General features: G+C 57.0%; 1 protein-coding gene across 1 annotated transcript; it reads right to left on the minus strand.

Moving 5' to 3' along the window:
• Window positions 1–713: 713 nt before the first annotated feature.
• On the minus strand, window positions 714–24,916 carry LOC119111201 (adhesion G protein-coupled receptor E1). The gene is made up of 26 exons (XM_037235022.1): window positions 24,908–24,916; window positions 24,194–24,321; window positions 22,115–22,255; window positions 21,184–21,304; window positions 20,326–20,488; window positions 17,396–17,589; window positions 16,736–16,907; window positions 16,235–16,378; window positions 15,674–15,806; window positions 15,145–15,302; window positions 14,807–14,944; window positions 12,320–12,430; window positions 11,689–11,750; window positions 11,070–11,206; window positions 10,530–10,610; window positions 9,840–9,899; window positions 9,212–9,287; window positions 7,673–7,817; window positions 5,985–6,089; window positions 4,823–5,039; window positions 4,244–4,378; window positions 3,510–3,529; window positions 2,709–2,834; window positions 2,187–2,308; window positions 1,454–1,791; window positions 714–801 (listed from the first exon to the last, which is right to left on the minus strand). Exons 1-26 carry the CDS (start codon window positions 24,914–24,916, stop codon window positions 714–716), a joined length of 3,324 nt encoding a protein of 1,107 aa, XP_037090917.1.
• Between the last annotated feature and the right edge of the window lie 1,560 nt (window positions 24,917–26,476).

A 26,476-nucleotide genomic window follows, 5' to 3' on the forward strand; every position in this document is an offset into this window, starting at 1 on the left:
GTCACCAATCCATCGCAACATGTATTGCCGCCATGTGTGGCCGTCCTTCTCGTCTACGGCGCTCTTTACAGGCGGCTGATGTACTAGTCGGCCGCGAGCACATACAATGCAGCTGTGTGACACATGACATCGTAGGCCGGGCAAACATACAAAGCGCTTACATTTTGACAGCTATTCGCCGTTGCCAGATCCCATCTCCGCTTCGGAAAACTTAAACAGGGGACGTATGAACGTGTCGTGTGCTTAAGCTGACAGCTCATTCGCTATCCACAAGCTGGACCAAAGCTACATATCGTGATCGCCTCGTGCCTGCTCTGCTAACTTGCAGTGACTGGTCAGCGTATCAGTATAGGCCATATCTATTGTGTGAAGGACGTCAGCTGAGCTGACAACTGATGATTGGCTGTCAAACGAGGTGGCATCGGCTGTCGTGCCGGCCAGTAACATTTCATTGGAGGGCGAGTCCAGTAGGCTGGAATCAGCTGACTGGTATCCTGCGTTGGCTGACTGGCCCGCCAGAGAGTCAGCATTGACTGATTGGCTTACCAGAAAGCCAGGGCTGTTTGACTGGCCTGACAGAGGCCCATCGTGGGTCGACTGGCCCGCGAGAGATCCGGCATTGGCTGACTGACCGGTCAGAGACCAGGCACTGGCCGGCTGGCCTGTTAAGGACTCAACGCTGGCTGACGGGTCTGCCAGTGGCCTGACAGTGCTCAGTTCGTCTGCCAGAGACCCGGCACCGGCTGCTTGGCGTGCTGACAGCTGGACACTGTCAGCTCGGCTGTCACCGACATCCGCTGTCTGCCCGACAGTGACGTCGTTGTCGTGTGGAGCGGCCGGCTCGCCGTCCAGAGAGCTGTCTTCTTCCGACTGGTCCGACAGCGAACCGTCGGGCATCTGGCCGGCCGGCAAGGCGGTGCCGTCCCCCCGGCCGTGCGGCGCGCCGTGGGCGGCGGCCAGCCCGAGCCCGGCGACGCCCGCGCGCGCGCCGTAGTTGAGTGGGTCCCAGTGACTGCGCCGCAGCTGCAGCTCGCCCTCCTCGAACGGCGCCGGCCGCAAGAAGGTGACGTCACCGTGCGAGCTGTAGCGGTGGCGGCCGGCGAGCGGGCCGGGCCGGCTGGACGGCGGCGGCCGGCCCTGGCCCACGCTGACCGAGCGCCGCAGCCGCTCGGCGCCCGCCTGGTTCAGCAGCACGTTGAACGTCTGTGGCGGGGGCAGCTCACCGAGCGAGCCGGCCGCGCGCACAAACTGCCACGACGTGTCGGCGCCCTCCTTAGTGTCGTCAACGCCGACTGAGAGGGTGGAGAGGCGCCGCTGTAGGCGGCGGCCGGCCTCCTGCAGCCGCTCGGCAGACCGGCGCGCCTCGCTCGGCCCCGGTCCCGGCGCCGGCCGCGGCTCGGCCTCCTCCGACAGGCGGCGGCCGCGCGGCCCCGTCACGCGCCAGCCGTCCGGCCGGCCCGGCCAGCCGCCTTCACTCGATGAGCTCATCGAGTAGCTGGCCGAGAGGGCGGCCGTCCTGCTGGAGGGCAGCGAGCTCTTCTTGTTGGCCTGTGAACTGGAAGAGGGCGCTGAGCCGCGTCGCTGCTTTCGCCGGCCCGTCTTGATGAGTGTCAGCCAGGCTAGCCGCGCCTCGGGGTACTGCAGGCAGCGCGATACGAAGATGATGAAGCCCTGCGTCGAGTTCAGGATGGTGAAGATGTAGGAGAAGGCCAAGCGCGTGCGGCCCAGGGCGAAGGCGCCCAGCACCCAGGTGACGCCCAGCAGCGTCATCACCGTGAATGCACCCCGCACCTGGCGACACATAGACACGGCCTCTAGTTAGTCACACTTTCGACGTGGACCATTATAACCTGGCGACATACATAGAAGAGTGCAATCAAACGTTCACGGATTTTTGGTTAACAACCGGCACCCGCTAAAGCGTTGATCGTGACAGTAGAATCCCGGAGGCGTGGGAACGCTTCATGGTGTCGGAGACTCCGGCCAGTCAATGCTAGTCATTGTTAATCAGAGAACGGCCTATCAAACGCCGCGACCACGACCAGGGGTGGGCGTAAACTAGTTAGGCATACATTGTTAGGCATAGTTAGATAGTTTAAGTTACATAGTTACATAGGCATACAAACTAGTCAGGCATACTTGCAATCACTACGAGCGTGTATGGCATGACAGGGTAAGGCTCGTACCTGGCTGATTGAGATGGATTTACGAACGGCACCAAATTTGCCCAGCGTCCTCTGCTGGAAGAGAACACGGGCCACTAGCGCGAAGACCACCACGTTGATTACCAGGATCACGCACCCGGGACCTGAAACAGTGGCATCAGAGGTGGGAGGGGAAGAGTTGTCGCGATCGCCGCGACAGCGTCGCATCTCTGCCGCCTGGTGGTCGGTGGCTGCCCCCAGGCCTGCCGCCACCCGTGATCTACCGGTGGCGGCGCCGAGACGGGCCTCTGCACGCCTCGCCAAGGACTCTGGAGATCTGGACGTTCGCTGTCAGATGAACGCGACATCTGCCCTGTGGCCTTGTACAGAGTCTAGGTACCCAGCCGCTGCCACCACACGACACATATACCGCGCCCTGGCACCGTGCAGTATCGCTGACGTGACTCTCAACGCTTCCGTGCCAGACCAATGCAGAACTGATCATCATGTCAACCAAAGCATTGATCAAAGTCACTCGTGACAGCCTGTCAGGACGGCAAGTACCGAAGAAGCTGATGTAGTAGATGTACGGCTGTCGTGCCGTGATGACGCAGTAGTGCTCGTCGATGGCCTGATAGTAGGCGCGCCGGTCCGAGGCCAGGGTGGAGAGCACGATCGCCAGGGGAAGGCCTGCGGGCGTGTCATCACCGGTCAGTCGCTGGTGCGCGACTTGGATGTGCAGGACACGGCAATAGGTGGCTTCAGGATAACGCTTTGGGAGAACCACAGATTGCGCAAACGGAAGTGTTTTAACCTGACGCAATAATGTGCAACAGCTCGCGCCAGTATTAACAACTGCGACGCTTCACGCCAGTGACCCTAAAAGCTGCAACAACTCACGTCAATGGCATGACAACCTGCAAACTCTCAAGAACTGCGCGGCGCGATCATCCAACCAAGCGGTCACACCCACACGCGGGTTCGTAGCAATGAGCCGCATTGCACTGATAGAGACAGAATCCGCCGCTGGCGACATTTTGAATCCGCTGGTAGCGACAAGGAACTGCAAGCTCAACAAAAAGGAACGGAACTTGGAGCCTACGTCGCGGTTGCAATTTTACCAGAATCTGCGACGGGCGATTTGAGTTTTACCAGCAACGGCTGGAGTGCACACACGGCTATTAGGGACATCTACAGGGTGACGAGTTCAGATTACGCGCGTGCGTGTCAAATCGTCAGATTGGAAGAGTGCGTGTTTGTGGCACACACGTCTCTGCTGTGCGCCGCTTGGAGGACATCTGGGTCGATGTTTTTGGCGACGTCTGTTGAGCCGAGCACGCACATCGAGGGGGCGCCTCGACCTACCCCAGGCGAACAGAAGGCCGCTTCACCATGAAGTTGGACTCGGATTGTGGCGAAACACAGTGATGATGAGCTGGTACATGTTGACCGCCCTCCACCAGCATCCAGCAGAGCGAGCTAAGCACCAGGTAGTGGACCTGAAGCCACGTCAGATCAGGTCAAAGAATCTGGTTCCGCCAGCTCCAGCATAACGGAAGCGAAACACGAGGAGATCAGTCTTACAACAGGTCGGGCGTGGTATGTTAACATTATACAAAAAAGCATTCTGTTAGTTACGGAAATGGAATCCCGGTGACTTCTCCAGGCTGCGCTCTCCTCCAAAACATCTGTGGGTATTATGAGCACTTTCGATTTCACTACAGTCTGCCGGCGATTTTCCGTCACCCACAGTACCAGCGATACGCACGCTGTCTGCGGCACTTCCATCACCACAGTGCGAGCGATACGCGCGCTGTCTGCAGCGACTTCTGTCACCAACAGCACCAGCGATTGCACATACTGTCTGCAGTAGTTTCTGTCACCACAGTACCAGCGAGCGCACGCGGTCTGCAGCGACTTCTGTCACCACAGCACCAGCAATGCGCATACTGGCTGCAGCAGTTTCTGTCACCACAGTACCAGCGATGCGCACTGCATGCCTGGTCATTCGGCACGGCAGACGACCCCGCCGGTCATGGCCGTGTGACCTGCGCGGCCGGAGCCGCCACGGCGCGGACCGGGGTCGGCACCCTACCAACACGGCGGTGGAGATGCAGAACTGAGCCGACGGCAGCACGGCGTGCAGGTTAGAGACCAGGAAGGCGGCGTTCATCAGCAGCAGTGACACGCACAGGTTGAGCAGGATCTTGCCCTGCCGGTCCCGGTTCAGGCACCTGGTAACGAACGGCGCCCGATAGTGTGGAGGACCGTATCGGCCAGCGGCAGGGCGTAAATCCCTATTCAGGTGGGTTGGGGCTACAGCCCCGTCAACTCTGGGTTCGAGAGAAACACGTCTTCGGAACATTTTTTGCATAGCTTTAGTCATTTTTCTTATTCAGCCAAATCCTCCTAACCTAGTTCGTGGACCTACATCTCTGGTCAGCGTGGAGGACCCGGAAGCTTGTGCACCCGTAGCGTGTTAGCAGAGACGCCCTCAAGATGTGAAGCCATGCTGGTCAGAATACGTTAAAGACGGCAGGCAGGCAGGCTGCGGAGCGACCCCCATCTGTGCGAGCCTCGGCTGGCACGATCGGGCGCTGGGCAGGCTGGGCCGCAGCACCGGAGACAGTTCAGCGCTGCTGAGCCGGTGACGCCGACGGGCGGCAGCGCCGAGTTACCTGAACAGACTGTAGGTGAGGATCGTCAGCGCCAGACCCAGCAGGCTGAGCGTGGCGCCTATGTAGCTGAGCACGCTGAGGATGCGCTCGTGCAGGCCGCCGATCGGCGTCGCCACCGGGTCAAACAGGACCGAGAACGAGCTGAGGTGGCTGGTGGAGCAGACGGTGCGCTCGGCCGCCGGCTCAGTCCGGACCCCAGCCGTCGACCATGCCATCTCTGAGGAGCGGGCGGCGGCGGTCAGGCGCGCGTCCTGCAGCTCACACTGCCGCCGCCGCACGTCCGCCTGATCCCCGCCGCCACACGACCGTATGATCCCGCCGCCGCAAGTGTCCCCGGCATCGCATGTTCGTCTCATTCCCGCCGCCACACGGGGGTCTGACCCCCGCCGCCACATGATCGTCTGACCCCCGCTGTCACATGGCTGCCCCATCAGTCGTGTGTCCTAAGAGCTGGGCGGGGTTCCAGACTCTTGGATGCGATTGTGCCATAAATCGAGGGAACTTCCCGAGCCAAGTAGGCCGCCAGGCATACGCTGGCGTCTGCAATCATGCACATCACATCATCAAGGACATTTGTGGTCAACTGTAAGCATTATACACCTTTCCTTGCCTGTCCTAGGAAAAGAAATTCATCGATCTCCGAAGGGATGGCAGGTGAGTTATGGCAAATTCCACTCCTCCGACCCTTCTCACATTTAACTTAAGGTTTTGGGGTGCCACATACGGAATATGAACCAAACCGGTCATGACGTCACCTTCAGCCCGAACTGGCTTCAGTGTCGTTCTGTTATGCAAAATACTGATCCTTCCACATAATCCCATTTATCTTTCGGCAAAAATGCCCGTTCAACTTTGCAGATCCAGCATGATGAAGCCCGTAACGTTCAGCCCACCGCAGGAGGACGGATCGGATCGTAACAATACAAGGCTGGCATAAAGCGCTTCAACATGGGAGCATCAAACAAATGGACCAGAGCCCACAGGGGTATTGACAGTACCCGGTGGAAAATGCTAATGTGATGATGAAGTTTAAAGTGACTGTGCTCTAGCTGGCAGCGCTTATTCACAAGCTTGATGTTGCGCAGCTCCGACTGGCATGCGAACGCCCAGCAGCACTACACTGCACCTAGCCTGACTGCTCGGTGTAGGGAGGAGAACTCACCCTCTTCGTTCCAGTAGACGCAGCGCGGCTGAAAACCTTCAGCAGCGTTCGAAGAAAAGCCGAACGTGACTGGCTCCGGCAGCTGGTGTGCATCGTACCCGGGAACTGCAGCACACAAACACACGGCATCGTATCCGGGAATTGCAGCACACAAACACCCGACATCGTGTTCGGGAACTGCAGCACACAAACACACGACATCGTATTCAGGAACTGCAGCACACAAACACCCGGCATCGTATCCAGGAACTGCAGCACACAAACACACGGCAACGTATCCGGCAACTGCAGCACACAATCACGTGGCATCGTATCCGGAAACTGCAGCACACAAACACACGGCATCGTATCCGGGAACTGCAGCACACAAACACACGGCATCGTATCCGGGAACTGCAGCACACAAACACACGGCATCGTATCGGGGAACTGCAGCACACAAACACACGGCATCGCATCCGAGAACTGCAGCACACAAACACACGGCATCGTATCCGGAAATTGCAGCACACAAAAGCACGGCATCGTATCCGGGAATTGCAGCATACAAACACCCGACATCGTATTCAGGAACTGCAGTACACATAAACGGCATCATACGCAGGAACTGCTGCACACAAACGTACGGCATCGCACGTGGGAGCTGCAGCACACAAATACACGGCATCGTATCAGAGAACTACAGCACACAAACACACGGCGTAGTATTCGAGAGCTGCAGCACACAGACACGGCATCGTACGCGGGAACTGCAGCACACAAACATACGGCATCGCACGTGGGAACTGCAGCACACAAATACACGGCATCGTATCAGAGAACTATGGCACACAAACACACGGCGTAGTGTTCGAGAGCTGCAGCACACAGACACGGCATCGTACGCGGGAGCTGCAGCCCACAAATACACGGCATCGTATCAGAGAACTTCGGCACGTAAACACACTGCATGGTATCAGAGAACTATAGGACACAAACACACGACATCGTATCAGGGCACTGCAGCACACAAGCCATTGTATCCCGAAACAACCGCGCACAAACTCATGGAATTGCATTCAGCATTGCGGCCAACAAACACACAGCATCGTCAAACGAAACTGCGGTAGATAAACACACGACAGGTCATTTCAGAACTACGGCACACAAGCATTCAGCACCGTATCGCACAATTACGGCACAGAGACACACATCATCGTCTTACAAAGCTGCGAGACGCAAACACTGCACAGTGTTCTGGAACCCCAGTACCCATACGTGCACAGTGTTCTGAAGCCGGTGCAGGCAAGCACAAGGGACGCTATCCCAGAACCGTAGCACACAAACGCAGAGCGTCGTGTTTTGGAACTGCGGCACAGAAACGAGCCGGTCACAGACCGAACTTGTGGGACTCAGACACTAAAACACGACATCACATCCCAGAATCCGTGCCTCAGCACTGGCGACCGCGAGCAGCGACGACTACAGACTAAGATGAAAGTTCGGCAGCGCCGCTGCAGCTGAGCACGGAACGGTTAAGTCACAGGCCCGTATACACCGACTCCCTGAAGCTATTACTCGGCTCAATGTTCGCCGCCACGACCCGGGAACATGGGTCTGATGGGTGGCGGTGGCCAGCCACCTGAGCGCAATGATTGGTTCTGTGATCAGTCTCCGAGGGCAGGCTCCCGGTCGCGGTGAATGCTCACTGGTGACGCTGATGACGCCGGGATCGGGTCCGACGCGCCGCCGCTGGGCGGGAAACAGCAGCGACGTCCTGTAGGCGATGACGACCAGCCGCAGACGGCGCTGGTGCCGGGCGGCCTGCTTCAGCACAGCGTACGGCATCCTCACCTGACGGAAGAGGGAGCACGTACAGTCCACAGGGCACGGCATTCTCACCTGGTGGAGAAGGGCACATACAACACACAGCGTAAAGCATCCTTACCTGACGAAGGAGGAAGCAGGCATGACGCCAGAGAAACGTAACGCGAACACTGTCACTTCACTGGCCATGAAATGTTCAACCGCAAGACAAATATGATAATAGAATTATTCGTGTCTGGTGTACGGCAGCACGATTTCTGACATCAACGGACTTCAGTTGGTCCTCAACCAATGTAACGTGTTCAGCGCAAGTTTTGTGCACGATTTAGTTGTTTGGTTATTTGGCTTAGAGCTCTTTCGGGCAGTAACCAATATTTCAGGGCCATGACATAACTGATACTGTATAACGGTAGGGAAGGACTATGTGCCTGGGGACCCAGTTACCGGGACTAAGCCCACGCAGGGATCCTTCTGCGGAGTGTGCGCTGGCGGGCCCTACCACCACGGGACCCTTCGGCCCACCAGTGGCTGGCGCATGCAGCCTGCCCCGCACAAGCGGGGTGTTACCGAGGACGCTTGACTAAGCAAGATAGAGGATAAAAAAGCGGATGTGCGAAGACGAATCACGTTTTGTGCTACATAGTGCCGGAATCTAGGCATTGGTACAAATTATGACGGAAACAAGACTGAGAATTGATTAAGAATGGCGCCATAACCGAGTACGCCAATACTAGTAAGAAATATAACATAATGGACAAATGTGCAAGTACACCTCGAGAAAGAGACAAAACACCAGCACATTACAATATTTGGTTTCGCAAGCGCGCTCCAGAAAAAAAATCCGTCAACTCTCGATAAATTTAAACACTGCGAGTGAGCCAGCCTGTCCGCTACAGTGACAATTCTGACGAGGCTAGTCTTGTAGCAACTCTGACGTCATGAAGGCGTTCCATGACGTAATCAAGCGATGGCATGTTGAAGAGCATGGTTACTAAATACATCTTTTTGTCTAGAGCAGTATTTGGCACTTAGAAGCTAACCAACAGCTAAAGGTGAAATCATTCATCAAATCGGACCCTTGTCTCAATATTTCCGAAAGTGGAACATTCCCCTTTAAGGATTTCTGCCCATTTTGCACCGGCAAACATGTTCCGGGACATACAGCCGCCTGCTATTTGTGCTCTAGCACAGAGACCACACGCGCATCACACGCAGACACACGAACAGTGAGATTCCCCATCCGCGTGCCGCGGTCGCGGGGCGTCGGCCGGCGGTCGCGGCGCGGCGGTGGCGGCCGACGGGCGTACCCTGGCGGCAGGCGTGTCAGGGCTGGGCCCGCCGCCTCCGCCGCCGCCGTCGCCCGGCGGACCGGCCGTGGTCGTGCCGCCGCCGTCGTCCGGGCCAGCCAGCGACGGTCGCACGTCCAAACCGTGCGCCGCCAGCGCGAGCAGCTCGTCACCGCTGTAGTCGATCGTCTCCACCGCTATGTTCCGGGTCCTGAGCGAGCAGACGGGGGCAGCGTCACCCGCGTGCCCCGCCACCCCCGCCGCGCCATCTCAGGGCGGCGTCCGGGCGCAGTGGATCTTTCGGAGCTACCGAGTGCTTGCGGAGAGAGTTCACATCACTGAAACGGCAGGGTACCACCGAGTGCAGTGTGGCAGTAAGGTCGGCTGGCACAAACTGTAACAGCACTGGTTTGGTACGGAACATGGGATATCACCATCGTACGGAAGTCAAGTCACACTGGACGCGCCATTTAATTTTGTCTTCTTCACAGTCCAGGCAAGGTCATTTCATGACCGGCAGTTCGGCGATGTCGGTGTCTGAATACCATCGGTTGTATTCTTCCATCCCGCCCGGTTTCACTGTACCTAAGCACCTCGAGTGGGGTGTTTGCTCGCCTGTGGGCGTCAGACTAAGAGCGTCCGCACCTGAGCCGCAGCCTGGGTTGAGCGTCCGTACCTGAGCCGCAGTCGGGGGCCCGTCCGTACCTGAGCCGCAGCCTGGGGCCCGTCCGTATCTGAGCCGCAGCTAGGGGGCCGTCCGTACCTGAGCCGCAGCCGGGGGCCCATCCGCACCTGAGCCACAGCCGGGGGTGAGCATCCGTACCTGAGCCGCAGCCGGGGGCCCGTCCGTACCTGAGCCGCAGCCGGGGCCCGTCCATACCTGAGCCGCAGCCTGGGGCTCGTCCGTACCTGAGCCGCAGCCGGGGGCTCGTCCGTACCTGAGCCACAGCCTGGGGCTCGTCCGTACCTGAGTCGCAGCCGGGGGCTCGTCCGTACCTGAGCCGCAGCCGGGGGCCCGTCCGTACCTGGCCGCAGCCGGAGACCCTCCGTACCTGAGCCGCAGCCGGGGGCCCGTCCGTACCTGAGCCGCCCGGGGGTGAGTCCGTACCTGAGCCGCAGCCGGGCCCGTCCGTACCTGAGCCGCAGCCGGGGCCCGTCCGTACCTGAGCCGCAGCCGGGGCCCGTCCGTACCTGAGCCGCAGCCGGGGCCCGTCCGTACCTGAGCCGCAGCCGGGGACCCGTCCGTACCTGAGCCGCAGCCGGGGGCCCGTCCGTACCTGAGCCGCAGCCGGGGGCTCGTCCGTACCTGAGCCGCAGCCGGGGGTGAGCATCCGTACCTGAGCCGCAGCCGGGGGCCCGTCCGTACCTGAGCCGCAGCCGGGGGCCCGTCCGTACCTGAGCCGCAGCCGGGGGCCCGTCCGTACCTGAGCCGCAGCCGGGGGCCCGTCCGTACCTGAGCCGCAGCCGGGGGCCCGCCTGGTCGCCGAGCACCGGCAGGACGACAGCCAGCTGCTCCACGGCCCGCACCAGGTGACTGGCGGCGGCGGCCGCCGTCGCGCCGCCCAGCACCACCGCCGACATGTTGGTCTCCATCAGCTGACTGACGGTCTGCAGGGCCAGGCGGGCCGCCTGTGCGGACACAGCGCGCCGGCCGTCAGCACGGACCGCGCCGGCTCAAGCCCCCACACACTGATCCTTCCGGGGTCCTCGGCCTGCCTGATGAAGAGCAACTACTGCGCTCTCCTTGACGCCGGGTGGCAGGACTGGCGTGGCATGCCAGTCGGTCGGTAAAGACGGCACTTGCTTTGCTGCGACGCTGTTGTACCAACAACAGCGTTTCTTAGGGCAATGCTGCCCTAAGTTCTATCATCAGTTGGCACATGCTACATATTATGAGGCCATGAAGGAATTGGATCCAAGGGCCGATCACCAGATCTGTCCTTGAGCAGTGTCTCTCCACCAGCCGCGCAGTCCGCCGTTTGGCCTCACCCGCCCATCTTTGGCCGCCTGGGGCATGACGTCAGCCAGCTGCTGCGCTGCCGATGTGAACGAACCAGGGTTGAGCGCGCCGCCGTATGACGTCACGTTGCGCCAGATTCGCTCGGAGATGTTGTGAGCACGCGCCACCAGCTGCAACAGAGAAGCCGGTATAACCGATCTGCTGCCAGGGCGGAGCGCGGCCGGTGAACTGCGCGGAGGCCGACTCTGAGAGATGGAAGGGTACACACTGGCAGAGCTCTGTGTAGTTGGACCATTGGGAGCACGACATAAGGCGTGATAGCCACCGTCAGTCTGTTGAGAGCCTCTTGGGCTGTTTCTGAAACCTGTCAGAAGACGCTGCATCAGGCACAACACAAACATGCTGCATTATACAAATAAGCTCACCAGTTCGTTTGAGCGGGAGATGTTGCAGCGAGGACGTCCCGGCCCGGCCGCCGTGACCGGACCGCCCGGCTACTCACCTTCTCTCGGCAGAGTTCGGTCTGAGAGGGCAGCCAGCGTGGCGGCGCCGCCGGCGCGGCGGCCGGCTGGCAGACGCGCGAGGCGAGCGGCTGGTCGGGTCCCGGCGCGCGCCCGCCGGCCGGACAGAGCACGGTGGCGCGCCGGCCGGCCGGCGTCTCAGCCCACAACAGCCGGCCCCAGCGGCCGTCCTCCAGCTCTGGTGGGCAGCTCACTGCGGCCGGCGGAGGCAGCGCCGGTCAGGGCCGCTGCTCGGGGCGGCACCGCTCGCTCGACAGGCACCAGACACAGCGGAGCGGCGCAGCGGCCTCACAACCAGAACAATCCGAACAGCCAGAGCACGGAAACAGTCATACTGAGTGCGGTGGTGGGCAGGTGGAAATGAGTGTCATCATAGAGAATGTTAGCAAGCAGCTGGTGGTGCTGCGAGGTCAGCAAGAAGAACTGCATCAATACATCTTCATCTATTACCCACGCAGCCTTTTGGAAAAGTTGTGGACCGAGTTGACAAAACACACTTCCCAATTCACTGAAAATCATCGACTCTCTGCTCACATATATGCTAACATGTCACTTTTGTCTGGTTTTGCCGCCTGTGTAAGATAAATAGCACCGCTTTCAGGGCTGTCAGGGCTATCAGGGCTATTAGAGCTATTAGGGCCATTTCTAACATGTTTAGCCCTGAACCGATACTTGACAAGGCTCATCTGTGCCCGCTCTGAGTGCTGCATGCGCGTGCCCTGCCGATCGCGTACAGCACTGACGATGACGGCCGCCACTGACCTGGCGTTTGGCAGAGATGGCCCGTGTACCCCTCCGGGCAGCTGCACCGGAAGCTGGCCAGACCGTCCCGGCACACGCCTCCATGCTGGCAGGGGTCGCCAGCGCAGTCGTCTGCGTCGGCACCCAGGGGACGGTCAGCGGAATGGCAGTCAACGACGGATCAACACCCAGGGGACGGTCAGCGGAGCAAGTCAGCGACGGATCAACACCCAGGGGACGGTCAGCGGAATGGCAGTCAACGACGGATCAACACCCAGGGGACGGTCAGCGGAGCAACGGCCAGCGACGGATCAACACCCAGGGGACGGTCAGCAGAACAGTCAGCGGCGGAACAACACCCGGACGGACGGTCAGCGGAGCAAGTCAGCGACGGATCAACACCCAGGGGACGGTCAGCAGAACAAGTCAGCGGCGGAACAACACCCGGACGGACGGTCAGCGGAGCAAGTCAGCGACGGATCAACACCCGGACGGACGGTCAGCGGAGCAAGTCAACGACGGATCAACACCCAGGGGACGGTCAGCAGAGCAAGTCAACGACGGATCAACACCCGGACGGGACGGTCAGCGGAGCAAGTCAGCGACGGATCAACACCCGGACGGACGGTCAGCAGAGCAAGTCAGCAACGCATCAACACCCGGACGGACGGTCAGCAGAGCAAGTCAGCGACGTCAACACCCAGGGGACGGTCAGCAGAGCAAGTCAGCGACGGATCAACACCCGGACGGACGGTCAGCGGAGCAAGTCAGCGACGGATCAACACCCGACGGACGGTCAGCGGAGCAAGTCAGCGACGGATCAACACCCGGACGGACGGTCAGCAGCAAGTCAGCAACGCATCAGTACCCGGACGGACGGTCAGCGGAGCAAGTCAGCGACGGATCAACACCAGGACGGACGGTCAGCAGAGCAGTCAACGACGGATCAACACCAGGACGGACGGTCAGCAGAGCAAGTCAGCGACGGAACAACACCCGGACGGACGGTCAGCAGAGCAAGTCAGCAACGCATCAACACCCGGACGGACGGTCAGCAGAGCAAGTCAGCGACGGATCAACACAACCCCAGGGGACGGTCAGCAGAGCAAGTCACGACGGATCAACACCCGGACGGACGGTCAGCGGAGCAAGTCAGCGACGGATCAACACCCAGGGGACGGTCAGCAAGCAAGTCAACGACGGATCAACACCAGGACGGACGGTCAGCAGAACAAGTCAGCGGCGGAACACACCCGGACGGACGGTCGGCGGAATAACAGTCAGCGACGAATCAACACCCGGACGGACGGTCAGCAGAGCAAGTCAGCGACGGAACAACACCCGGACGGACGGTCAGCGGAATAACAGTCAGCGACGCATCAACACCCGGACGGACGGTCAGCAGAGCAAGTCAGCAACGCATCAATACCCGGACGACACACACGTTGGGCCAGTAATAAGTGAGACGACCAGTGAGTGACGGTTCAACGTCCGTACGCCCGGCCAGTAGAACAAGATCAGTCTCGACGCATCAACAACCGAATCATCAGCTAGTGGTCGGTCGTCATGGATTTACCTGGGGTCTCCAATACATGCGCAATGCTATGTATTGCGTGTTTCATACCAAGCCGACCACTTCAGTAGTGAAATTCACTTCAAATGACACGTAGTATCAGTACTTGCAACCATGTATCACACATTATCTGTGGGATGAGGTATCATTGCACACTAATCTACCGTTAGACCGACCAGTTTCGGTCAGTTTTTAGCTGTCTCTCAGATGCTGCGCATAATGCTTGTCAAAGGAACACAGCATTAGGGAGGGAAAACAGCGCCCTTTACTCCGCCATCAGTGTTCGGGCGGCGCACTTGCACTCGGTCACTGTAAGATGCAGGCCGAACCTTTAAAATGGACGGATATCTGAGATCAAAGCCCACCTTAAGCAGTGCATGATGTTTGAGTCCTGGCCCCCACAATCCAATCGTGAAATTTCACGTTAATGACAGAATTTGACGACGAAAGTGCCGCACTGCTTGGCGCGGTCCGTCGTGCGCTCTTACGTCACACTGACCTTTAGAGCGGCCACAGTCCATCCCAATCAAGAGCAAATAGCGAGTTTCTACAGCTACTCGAACCCACCCCGCCACGGAAGGGTGGATTGGATGGCAGGCGCTCTAACCAGCTGAGCTATCGGAACGGACGTGCGTGTGGCACAATCCCTCGCATCCGTCGCACAAATCTAATTTTGGGTGTTCTTCAGCGGCACATTCGAGTCCTCACTTATACAGTGTCGACAGCATCTTACGCCGACTGCCGTAATCACGACCGATCCCTTGGCCGTGAGCCAGGTTTGGGGTCCCGCCCACCCTAGGCGCCCGGTCATGCGCGGACGCTCCCCCCCCCCCCCCGCCCCAAACGCTTCAACATTCTGCAGACTGTCCCGATGCTGCTTTTCCGCACTGACTTCAGAACTCGCGTTACTGGGCTGCGTGCAGCGACCGGGTTACCTATGTTGATATGGCAGTCGATGCCAGTGAAGCCAGCAGGGCAGAGGCACGTGTAGTCGGTGGCGCCATCTACGCAGGTGGCGCCATTGTTGCAGGGCGAGGAGGCGCAGAAGTCCAGGTCCAGCTCGCAGTGCGGGCCTGCCAGACACGGACAGTTGCTCAGCGAGATGGACACACGAGCCGCAGCGGCCAGACGGCAATGTACATACAACTGGGGTTCACAATATCACCGAGATCAGAAGCCGCTCGGCGGCGGGACGCGTGACGTCACGCGCCGGGGCGTGGTCTTGCCGGCTCCCGCCCATTCGCCAACGGCACGAGCAGGACGTTCGGCATACCTGCGTATCCCAGGCGACACTGGCACCGGTAGCTCTCCGCCTCGGCGTAACACGTGGCGCCGTTCCTGCACTTGGCTGATGCGCACGGGTCGAACGTGGCGCACGTGTCCCCACGGTACAGTGGGGGACACGTGCACACGTATGTGTTGGAGACGTTACTGAAACAGAGATGCATGGCTGGTCATAGAGCTTATTCGCGACACTGGCACCGATACATCCCGCCTTTCATGCAACGGCACATGTCATATAGGACATAAATCAGTGTTGTGTCGCCATACAATGTCATGTCACAGACATACAAGCCTGTCACGCCACATCGATTCCCATCAAATGGAACATGACAAAAATGTCATTCGAATGCAGCTAATTATGTAGCGACCATCACACATAGCGCTGTATGGTACACATGTGCTCGTTAACAGCTCACCCACTACACCACGGACACGTTTCGCGTCAAACCTTTTGAGTGACGCTAACACATTGTAGCAGACCTAATAAGCGACGCTGACACGGCTGTCAGGTGGCTCACCTGTGACAGGTGCCGCCGTTCAGGCACGGCGTGGGGTTGCCGAAGCACGGGTTGAAGTCGGCGCAGGTGGTGCCGTAGAAGCCGGCCATGCAGCGGCACTCGAACGCCTCCGAACTGAGGTTGCGGCACGCGCCTGCGGACGGGCCGTCGCGGCGTCACCGTCACTGTGCTGGCGTCATTTGTCACCGTATTGGTCACCTGCTGAAATCTGGCTGTTCTGCGATCGTTCGAACGGATCCAGTGGTCGCATCAACTGTCCAGTTCCTCTGTGCAGCCACGCTATTAACCAATGGTTCAAATGTGGACTTTCGGTAAAGCGGAACTCCTCGAGTCTTTGATTGTGTCCTCACCGCCTGTGATATGTCCGCCCAAAACATCACGTTTGCAGCGAGTTCGCTTAAGGTGCTGCGAAATTGCTTCTATTTGGTGACAATTAGCTTTAGCTTTTCGTCGTTTAATGGCCAATTCGTCATCCGGCAGACATCTTTTTGTAACGTGCATGCATGAAAAACTACTAGATTCCACAGAACATGCGCAATGGCACATTTCGTCTATACTCGCCGAAGTTTTGGCACGGTTTCGTATGGCACGGGTCCACGTGTTGACACCGCTGGCCGTAGGCACCCTCTGGACACGTGCACGTGTATCCGGGCCGTCCGGCCGAGCGGCGGCACGTGCCGTTGCCGCACACGTTTCCCGTGCATGCTGCGGACAGTCGAAACACGTGCGAATGGACGCATGAGCTGTTGCGACACCTGGAATGACAATGCGCTGATGGTGACAAAGAAAGGTTTCTTTCACAAACCTGTCATTGATCAAGTGAAAAGAGACAAACACCGTGCGATGAACGAAATTGTGTTTTAACGAGAATGAGCGAAAGGGACAGACTGAAATACGAAAAAGTAAGCATCGGGAGAGATAGAGAGAGCGAGAGCGAGAGAGAAGCGAGAGAGCGAGAGAGAGAGAGAGAGAGAGAGAGAGAGAGAGAGAGAGAGAGAGAGAGAGAGAGAGAGAGAGAGAGAGAGAGAGAGAGAGAGAGAGAGAGGGGGGGGGGAGACTCACGGCTGAGGCGTGTTCCGAAGGTCACCATCTGGCTGGCCATCCCAGTCTCGTGCTCCCGCCAACCGTACACCACCATGTTGTATTTGGTCCATGGCTGTAAGCCGTCCAGCAGCGTACACTCTTCGTCCTCCTCCAGTAACATCTCGTGTTTCTCGTTGCTTTTGCCGTCCTCCTGTTACCCAAACAATGCACGAGCAAACATTAAAACAATGGGAACGCAAATATCGTCCGTTCACCCCATTCTTCGCTTCCAAGGACTGAGCATTGGAAGAGGGATGTATGCACACATTTTAAGTAACCAGCAGGGGCAGAACTTCGTATCATTGACCAGGTGGGTACAGTGTGCGAAGGACGGCTTTCTAAGCACAGCTCATCGCATTTTAGTGGTTTCAATCATGTTTCGCATCTACGATCGACAGGGGTGTCACACGAACATTGAGAGCATTGCCCCAAATCAGGTATTAACCTTTCACCATGGACAGGCAATGCCCAACAATATCCGATAGCTATAACACGAATTTCACCTCCCAAAACATTTGCATTCGCAACTTACCCAGGTAAAGGGTAATCTTCACAAGCAAGTCAGCATCATGGAGCGGTCGCCTGTCCGGTACCTGACCTCGGCCCGGCAACGGCGCGAGGCCCTGTGCTGCGACTGACCTGGATCAGGGTCACGGAGCGCGTCATCAGCTGGCTGCGGTCGCGCAGCACCAGCCGGGTGGCGTTGGCGGCGCCGGCGGCGTCGGCCGAGCGCAGCTGCAGCATGTAACCGGACACGGGTCCGTTGCGGGGTCGCCGCCAGCAGACGTACACGCTGCTGTTGGTGCTCTGCACGGCCCGCACGGCCAGCGGCTCTGTCGACCCGCGGCAGACGCGTCAGGTCACCGGACAAGGCGCCGGGCCGGGGGCTGCCGAAGCTGCAGGCGCAGGGTGGCTGACCCCCCCCCCCCCCCACCCCCACCTACCGTGACGGTAAGCGACTGGGCCTGCGGGGTGTTATGAAAACCATTTGACATTTCCAGTTATAGGTTGTTTTGTTTTCACAATAGTAATTCACGTTGACTTGATCTCGGGCAGAAGTCAGAATCCATGGCTATATTACATATATCCTTATTTTCCATACATCCGAATGCGACCCACATTCACTTAGTCATGAGCTCAAATATACATTTGTTTGAGTTGGTGAGCCTGCAGAGTCTGATTTTGCTTGAAAAGTATCACGCCACTTCAATCCGAGTTTCACAAGGCATAAACACGATTAGATTCTAAGCCCCCGATGTGACTCGGGCTCACGCATGTCTGACAGGGGGGACAGGAAGCTCTACGGACAGGGCCGCATACACATCTGCGCAAGGAGGATAATGGCTGTGTCTTAACAGAGAGGGGGCTGCAAAACATTTTGATTCTGCTCTTTTCTAGTTTTTACATACCGTTATCTGCCAGCCAAGTTATTCCAAACTTCATGGCCCGAAACAAAAAACCCGACCCGAAAAGGCCGGGTCTCCCAAGCATTCCCCAAACACAGTAGATCCACTTCCAAAGGCCATCCGTGGCCTTATCCAGCATTGTGGTGGCTGTCCAGATCCTTGCGACTCGAGCATTTCGTGGCTATTTAATCGTCTCAAAAAGCGTTAAGAAAAAACGACAGACTAGGTAATCTGTCTTCATTTATCTTGAGCTGTCAAGCTCAGCATACGTCATCGCCGTGAAACAGGCAGACCTTTTGCGACCCAACAGCGCTGATAGAACAGAACAGCTAGAATCCTCAGTGACAGAACCCCGGCAACAGTTAGGCGTTTATAAGGCGCATGCTCCAATGTCATGCGTGACGGCATTTTTTTCACACCCCGACGGCATTCCTGCTAACTCCGGCCACATAGATCTGTGTCCGGTGGTGTGCGCCTGACACAGGGGCGCCGTGGAGCGGGTGTGTGGGTGGTGTACGGACGGCTGATGGTGTGCGTCTGACACAGGGACGCGCGGCGCGGGTGTGGGATTGGTGAACGGACGGCTTGGTGCTGGGGCGCGAGGCACGATCAGGCCGCCGCTCGGCCGGCCCGGCGCGGCGCGGCTCGGAAGCCGTGGTGAGACGGAGGTTCGCGCCGCTGACAGAGCGCGGCGGCGGCGGCGCGACGATGGCCAACAGTAGCCGTGGTTGTACCGCAAATGGGTGGTGCCGGGCGGCGTCGCCAATAATCTGGAGCTCAATTTGTCCCCGGGGAGGAGGAACGGCAGTGTGTTGGTTGAGCCGCACGTCTTGGAAACGAGAGGCACGGGGTCCGATTTCGCGCGGTGCCCGCCCACCCTGCCAGGGTGAGAAACAAATGACATAGTCTCAGCAACTGAGTGCGTCTTCGCAATGCCACAATGAAAACGACTTCCCCGGGACGTAATGGTCCTGTGATCTTTCCATTTAAAATTCAACCATTCATGGCCCGTTTGGGTGAGAGCGAGCAGGACCCGTCAGGGCCAGCTGAGACAGCACGTCTCTAGAAGATGTAGAAGTGAGCAACGTGCCCCACCGGCGTAAGAAACATGCATCTCTGCTTATCTGACATGTCTTTTCGCCTTTTTCTTATAGATCTGCGAGTGGTTGACTTCAAAACGCGAACTGATCCTCGCGCCGAGCTCTTGTTTACGTACAGCCCGATTTGCTGAGATTTAGAGCAAGCCCATTTTTAAATGAAAACTATTGGTGACATTGGGACAGTCAGCAAAAGCCCTCCCTATTTCTAAATGAGTTGCACAAACACAATTTAAGGAGAAGTTTAAGAAAAATTAAACATGAAAAATAAAAAAGCAAATAAAAAACGAAGAGAAAAGTAAATATGAAAGGGGTAATCTTGAAACAGAAGACCAACGATTACAAAAGGTAAGAAAAATGAGCACGTGTATTTCTTGTATTTGTCTCTCGTGACCTGCAGCCTCAACTGGTGTGGGTCAATTGGTCTACGCCCTGGTCAGAGCATGCCACCACACCCAGTCCCGGGGATTAGGTCGGGGCCGATCCAGCCTGACCCTTGGTCAGCCTTAGATACAACCATCACCAGGGAGTGCTGAGGCATGTCCAGCGGAGGGCGCTCGCGGGGCGGCCCGTAACATCCCTTCGAAGGCGTCGCGGTGATCAGTGCTGCCGGATATCGCGCTGCCAGATCACTCTTTTGGCGTGCTTGTTTTAAAAAGAGGGTGACTTTCGGCGCCTTTGGTAGACGTTGTCATGAAACCGTACCAGCTTGCCGTGCATAATGACAAGCACCAGGCGCTGAACTCTGAACCGGGCCGTGTCTGGAGCGGCATTGTAAAGCAATCAGGGGCTTGGGTGGTTCGTGCGGCGTTCAGGTAGAGAAGTGCCGGGACTGTAAGGCCATGGAGTCGGGAATTTGCGACCAGTCGGACATTTGTGATGCCACTCGTTGGGCCACATTCATCAGTAAGCGGTTTTGCTGCGGGCCCCCATATCGCCTCCCGTGGGCGCAAAAATGACCATTGTAGCGCGCCCGGAAACACCAATAAACAGCAACGGTCTCCCGTCATGCAACACATGCTACGCTCTGATTGTTCTGGGGTGATCGGGTGGGTCGTCCGCTCACCTGATATCGTCCTGAACGTGACCTGGACGTGTGCCGAGTCGTGGTAGGAGGGCGAGCCGAGGTCGCGGGCCGACACGGTCACGTTGAGCGAGCGCAGGCCGGGCGACGGCGTGCGACGCAGCGAGATCTGGCCGCTGCCCTGGTCCAGCGTCAGGTACCGGCTCTGGGGTAGTAACTCGAGCGTTGATGGCGGCCGGAAAGTACCCTCGGAGGCCAGCCAGCCTGTCTGACCATCGTTCCAGCGTCAGGCAACCGGCCGCTGGTCGCGGATGCAGACGACTACCGTGTGCCTTGCAGCAACACGCGGCCGGTCATCCTATACCGCATACCATAAACCCCACCTGGACAGACATCTGAGAAGTCTGATATATATATATATATATATAAAAGATAAGAAATAAAAACCTGGAGTGGCGATTGATAACAAAACCCAATATATAAGAGAGAGAGAGAGAGAGAGAGAGAGAGAGAGAGAGAGAGAGAGGAGAGGGAGAGAGAGAGAGAGATAGAAGAGAGAAGAGAGATAGAGAGAGAGAGAGAGAGAGAGCAGAGAGAGGGAGAGGGAGAAGAGAGGAGAGAGAGAGAGGAGAGAGAGAGAGGCGAAGAGATAGAGAGAGAGAGAGAGAGCAGAGAGAGAGAGAGGAGAGAGAGAGAGAGAGAGAAGAGAAGAGGGAGAGAGGAAGAGTGAAGGAGATGATCAGATAGAGAGCGTAGAGCAGATCAGATCAGATCAGATCACACTATCAGAGAGAGAGAGAAGAGAGGGAGAGAGAGAGAGAGAGGAGAGATAGAGAGAGAGAGAGAGAGATGGAGAGAGGAAGAGGGAAGGGTGATCAGATAAGAAGAGCGTTATCTTACCGCATTCTCAGGGGCCTTCATACTGTACAGGGCCTGCCTGTTGTAGGCCACTGTGTCGTTATCGGTGGCGCGCACTTGAAGAAGCGGCGTGCCTGCCGCCGCGCTCACCGGCGCCTCCACCCTGGGAAGGCACACATCGGACGTCAGCACCACGGGACTTAACGCGTGTTACATGCGCCTCCGCTTTGCCCAGCAGACGTCCTGCAACGTGGAGGTCGTGCAGACCCATGTGTCACCCTCTGTCAATGACAACCCGCATTGCATGGGTGACAAAGCATAAGTTCCAGTGCAGCAGACACCTGGTGTCTCTGTCACCTGGCATCATCTGTGTCACACGCGCCTCCACTCAACGGGGGCAAATATTCAGTGTATGTGCCAAGCGACATTAAATGTAATGCTGGCCTGTGCCCTATGGGCAGCGTTATCCGATTTCATGGCCAACCGACCTGACTTGTGCCAAGAGCCTCCGCTTCGATGGGAATGACATCACGGCTAATGCAGCCCGACCTGGCATATTTGTCGCGCCCCCACGCGACTTTGTGGGCATACAGCAGAGCAAAACAAATGAGAAAATACACACAATATCGTCAAGAAAAGGAGTGCAGTCAAGCGCATAATTATTTTAATTACGCTGCGTATCTTACAAGTGTACTAAGGAAGCGAAAAAAAGGGAGCAGAGAGATCTTTCCTGATCAAATATATTTTCTGATCTAATGAACCATATCTGGGGCGGGATGTTGGGTCTTCTATACACACACACCCATACACCACGTGTCGTTTACATGGTGCGAGAGGAAACGAAACAGAATTACAGCAGCTGCGCAACATAAATATTGATTTAGACACGGATTGACACGCCTAGTGCACACGCGCAAGTTTAGTCTCCCGTAAGCTGTCTCACGCGAGTCTCTGGCGTGTCCGAAGCGGTTACCTGTAGACCCGTTGTGTAAACCTGGGCGGATGCAGGTTCCTCTGCGAGACGAGCACGCTGATCTGCTGGACCCGCGACTCGCCGCCGCCGTAGGCGATCACCGCCAGCTCGTATGTGTCGTTCACGCCGCGGTTCACCGGCCTGCAACACCGGCCGCTCATTGAGGCCGGCGCCACAGCTGACCCGGATCACGACTGCACCACAGCCGAGCCGGATCACGGACTGCACCACAGCCAACCCGGGGCACGGACTGCACCACAGCTGACCCGGGGCACGAACTGCACCACAGCCAAACAGGGACATGGAATGCACCACAGCCAACCAGGGACACAGGGTGCACCACAGCCAACCCGGAGCACGGACTGCACCACAGCCAACCCGGAGCACGGGCTGCACCACGGCTAACCCGGAACACGGGCTGCATCACAGCCAACCCGTATCACAGACTGCACCACAGCCAACCAGGGACATGGGCTGCACCACAGTCAACCAGGGACATGGGCTGCACCACAGCCAACCCGGATCACGGATTGCACCACAGCCAAACAGGGACACGGACTGCATCACAGCCAACCCGGAACACGGACTGCATCCTGACAGCTGCACGATGCAGAGCTGCGCCTGCGCCCGATCACAGACCGTGAGCAGGAACACAGCCGCGCGCGCCTCCACCACAGCTGTCTTGCTGTAGCGCTAATTCGTTACACATGGTTGCAGTACTGCTTCGTTACACTTGGCTGTGTCACTACTTCGTTACATCCGGCTATAGCGCTACTTCGTTACACCTGGCTGTAGCGCTGCTTTGTTACACTTGGCTGCAGCACTGTTTCTTTACACCTGGTTGTAGCACCGCTCTGTTGTCTAAAGTATGCACACATCAGTCAATAGCTTGTACTTCGTAAAATGCACGGCCAGAGTCATTTGTTGCGAATGATGTTGCAAGTGTTGTTAGCACTATGCGAATGTAGCGCAGCGCGCATGTGCAGCCACGACGTTTGTACATACCTACGGCCTGCGAAACCAGTTGTGTCGCCAGAGCCTGGTCCAGAAATCAATTTATCGCTTCCCTGTCACACCAGTTGTTTGCTTTTTGTTAGGCTCACCAAAGGTTTACTGAAATTAATGCTCGGTACGGCGGAAAATCTATTTTCATCAACCAAATAAATGAATCCAGTAAAAGAAAGTAGACAAGCGGTGTGACAAAAAATAGATCATGTTTATCACATCGCACCACTTGAATTTATGGACAGGTCGTCTGGTCGTGATGTAACCATCAGTCACCCGAACACATGTACACTCAAAAGCTCGAGCTAAGTATGTGCAACCATGCTATAACGGCTAGCTTCGTCCATGCCAGAACACATTTAGTCACACAGACCACGAACACAGTTATAATACGATCTGAGGTGGTTGAAGAAGTTTAATGTGGCAAAACCTGTCCCTGAACCTTAACGTCATTGCCCCTTTTTACATGAATTTTAGTTGATTCATATTGGAAGTTCGCAGTATGAACAGAGCTGGCACCCAAGTCCCCTCCTCCTCTACGTCATCTGCAAGGAAACCCAACGCTTCCAAGTAAATAGTTCTACCAAAGGTTTATGCGTGTGTGTTATTTGGACTAGAGCCCTTTCGAACAGAAATAATCATTTCAGGGCTATGGGATGAAGGAGAATGGTTAACGGTGGAGCAGGCTTGCATGCGCCTGGGGAGGCGGCGGGGGGGGGGGGGGGGCGCCGAGCTTTAACCCGCGCTTGTGCGCTGGGTACCAGGTCGGGGTCTCCCTTCGCAGGGAGCCTCTCGGTCCACTCGTTGCTGACTCATGCAGCCTGCCCCAGAAAAGTGGGGTGTGGCGAGCATGCAGGATGAAACAAGAAAAAGGATAAGAGTGTTGAGTGAATGCCAACGCACCGAAATACGGTCGTCATGTTGGTAGCGCGACGGCGTCCGACCGGGCCCGGCGACCGAGGTGGCGGTGGCTGTCCCTCCCCCCGTTGTCCAGCCCGGACGGTCACCCCCTGGGGTCCAGTCCAACGGAGGCTCCGCCCCGTCGGCCGCGGCGGCGGCGACTGCATTACTCACCTCCTGGTGCGGATCTGGCCGGTCTCTTTATCCAGGCTGAACTGAGCGTAGTCGGCGCCCTGTGGCAGCGAGTAGGTGGGCCGCAGCGCCGGGTCGCGCCGGTCGCGGGCCCGCACCTGGGTCACCAGCTGGCCGGCCGGCGCGCCGGCGAACACGCGTGGCGCCGGCTCCAGTGGGTCGAAGCGCCAGTTCACCTGGCGAGGCGGCTCACACCGGTCAGTGGAGCTTGTCCCGTCCCGTCCCATCCCGTCCCGTCCCGTCCCGTCCCGTCCCGTCCCGTCCCGTCCCGTCCCGTCCCGTCCCGTCCCGTCCCGTCCCGTCCCGGTCCCCATCCCCGTCCCCGTCCCCGTCTCCGTCTCCGTCTCCGTCTCCGTCCCGTCCCGTCCCGTCCCGTCCCGTCCCGTTCCGTTCCGTTCCGTTCCGTTCCGTTCCGTTCCGTTCCGTTCCGTTCCGTCCCGTCCCGCCCTGTCCCGTCCCGTCCCGTCCCGTCCCCGTCCGTCCCGTCCCCACATGACATGCAGGTCACACACCGGCCAATCCGGCCGCAAATCATATCATTACTACTTTTGTTTTGTTGGGAAGTGCAAGTTTTCGTGCCATTTTGAATTAATCATTTGGGAACTTCGATAACAGAGAGTTTGAGCAGTTTAATTACCACTAAATTAGAGCAAAGCGATGTTAGAGCGTCAAGCGAACTGAACTTTCAGTGCTGACGTCTCCCATTACTTGCGTCTTCCAAAGGAGCCTCTAAACTACAGCGAGTTGTTCTATGTGAATGAGTTTGACCTTAAATTGATGGCTACGGTAAGCCTGATAGATGGGGAAAATGAACGATTGCCTTTATAACACTTAGTCACGCTTGAACGCGAAATGCTCCAAGATGCAAAGCATATACCACTCAGCGCATATACACTTCGCTCCGTAGACAATGCAAGAGAAAAGTCAGAACAACTAGCTGGTAGCGGGGGAATTATCTTCATATCTATGTTTTATTTTCATAGCGCTGGTCACTAGCGGCGAGCGTCCTTTCGCAGCGGACCACCAAAGACGATCGGAGGTCTTTGCCACGGGCGGCCGACTCGCGCCACTGCACGGCACGATACAGCCACCCAGCCTCATTTGCATAACGGGGTAAGATAAAATAATCGCTTAGTTTGGGTCACGTTGGTGGAGGGGCTGGCGTGCCTTGCGATATGCAAGGTTCAATATGCAGCGGGGGGGGAGGGTCAGTTTGTCCGCCCCCCCCCCCCCATATTTCTTACACATCTGAACGGTTGCGATTGTAACCACGCTAAACTTTGCATGGCTGTAGGTAATGGAACAGCGGATCCTTTGGTGCAAGAAATGTGATAAACCTTGTTTGTGATTCATATAGAGGCCAACCCACCGTGTAAATTTGGTGTCCCTAGCTCTCTTAGTTTTTATGATCTTGGGGAAGCGTATTCAAGTAATGCGTATTCAACTGCCCGCCCGGGCGCGTGTCAGCGAGGTCGACCGGTTTCATGCCAGTGATGGTCGAGCAAGTATCTCATGAGGCTAAATTTATACGCATTTTGGATCAAAGAACAGGAGATGGGTTGCTGCTTGCATGGTCTCAGTGCTATGAGCTGATGGGTGATGATTGTTTGAAAAAAACATGTTATGGTTGTACATATATATATATATATATATATATAGATATATATATATATATCCATATATGATTTTGCTATTCTGGAGATGGTAGTATTATCGGTAAGACACACTGATATACTGAGAGCGAGGTGGTAACGAGGTGAGTATTGTTATTCCAGCGATGATCAAAACCAAAATTTTAACATACTAGACCAGGACGCCTTTGGGGTCTATGAAATGGTCTTACCTTTGGTCATATGCTACCATCCATGAGAGCTCAGCTGGTAAGGCGACACGCTGATGAAGTGCTCGCGAGCTAACTCACAGCTGTCTATGCATTGGCCACAGACAGAAGGCCGCCTACGGGAGCACGACCGTTTCAGAGGACAACATCGTTGATCCCGTATTAAGTTACGTTTGTTAGCATTTCTCTCAAAAGTTTCAAATACCGCCATTTGTCAGTAGATGTTGGACGCAGGTAGGTGTCCTGCAGGTCTGTGTGGCCTGCAGGAAATGATGGGAATATGGCCTGCGGGAAATGATGCAGGCTTGTATGGCCTGCATCATTGCAACACCAATGGTTTGGATTCCCGCGACTCGCATTCGAGACCATTGCTTAACATGCCACATTGCCAGCTTCCTCCAGCGTATTGCTTTCATCCAGGTGCT

The sequence above is a fragment of the Pollicipes pollicipes genome, unplaced genomic scaffold (assembly GCF_011947565.3).
Source record: "Pollicipes pollicipes isolate AB1234 unplaced genomic scaffold, Ppol_2.1 Scaffold_7261;HRSCAF=8764_pilon_pilon_pilon, whole genome shotgun sequence".
Lineage (NCBI taxonomy): Eukaryota > Metazoa > Arthropoda > Thecostraca > Pollicipedomorpha > Pollicipedidae > Pollicipes > Pollicipes pollicipes.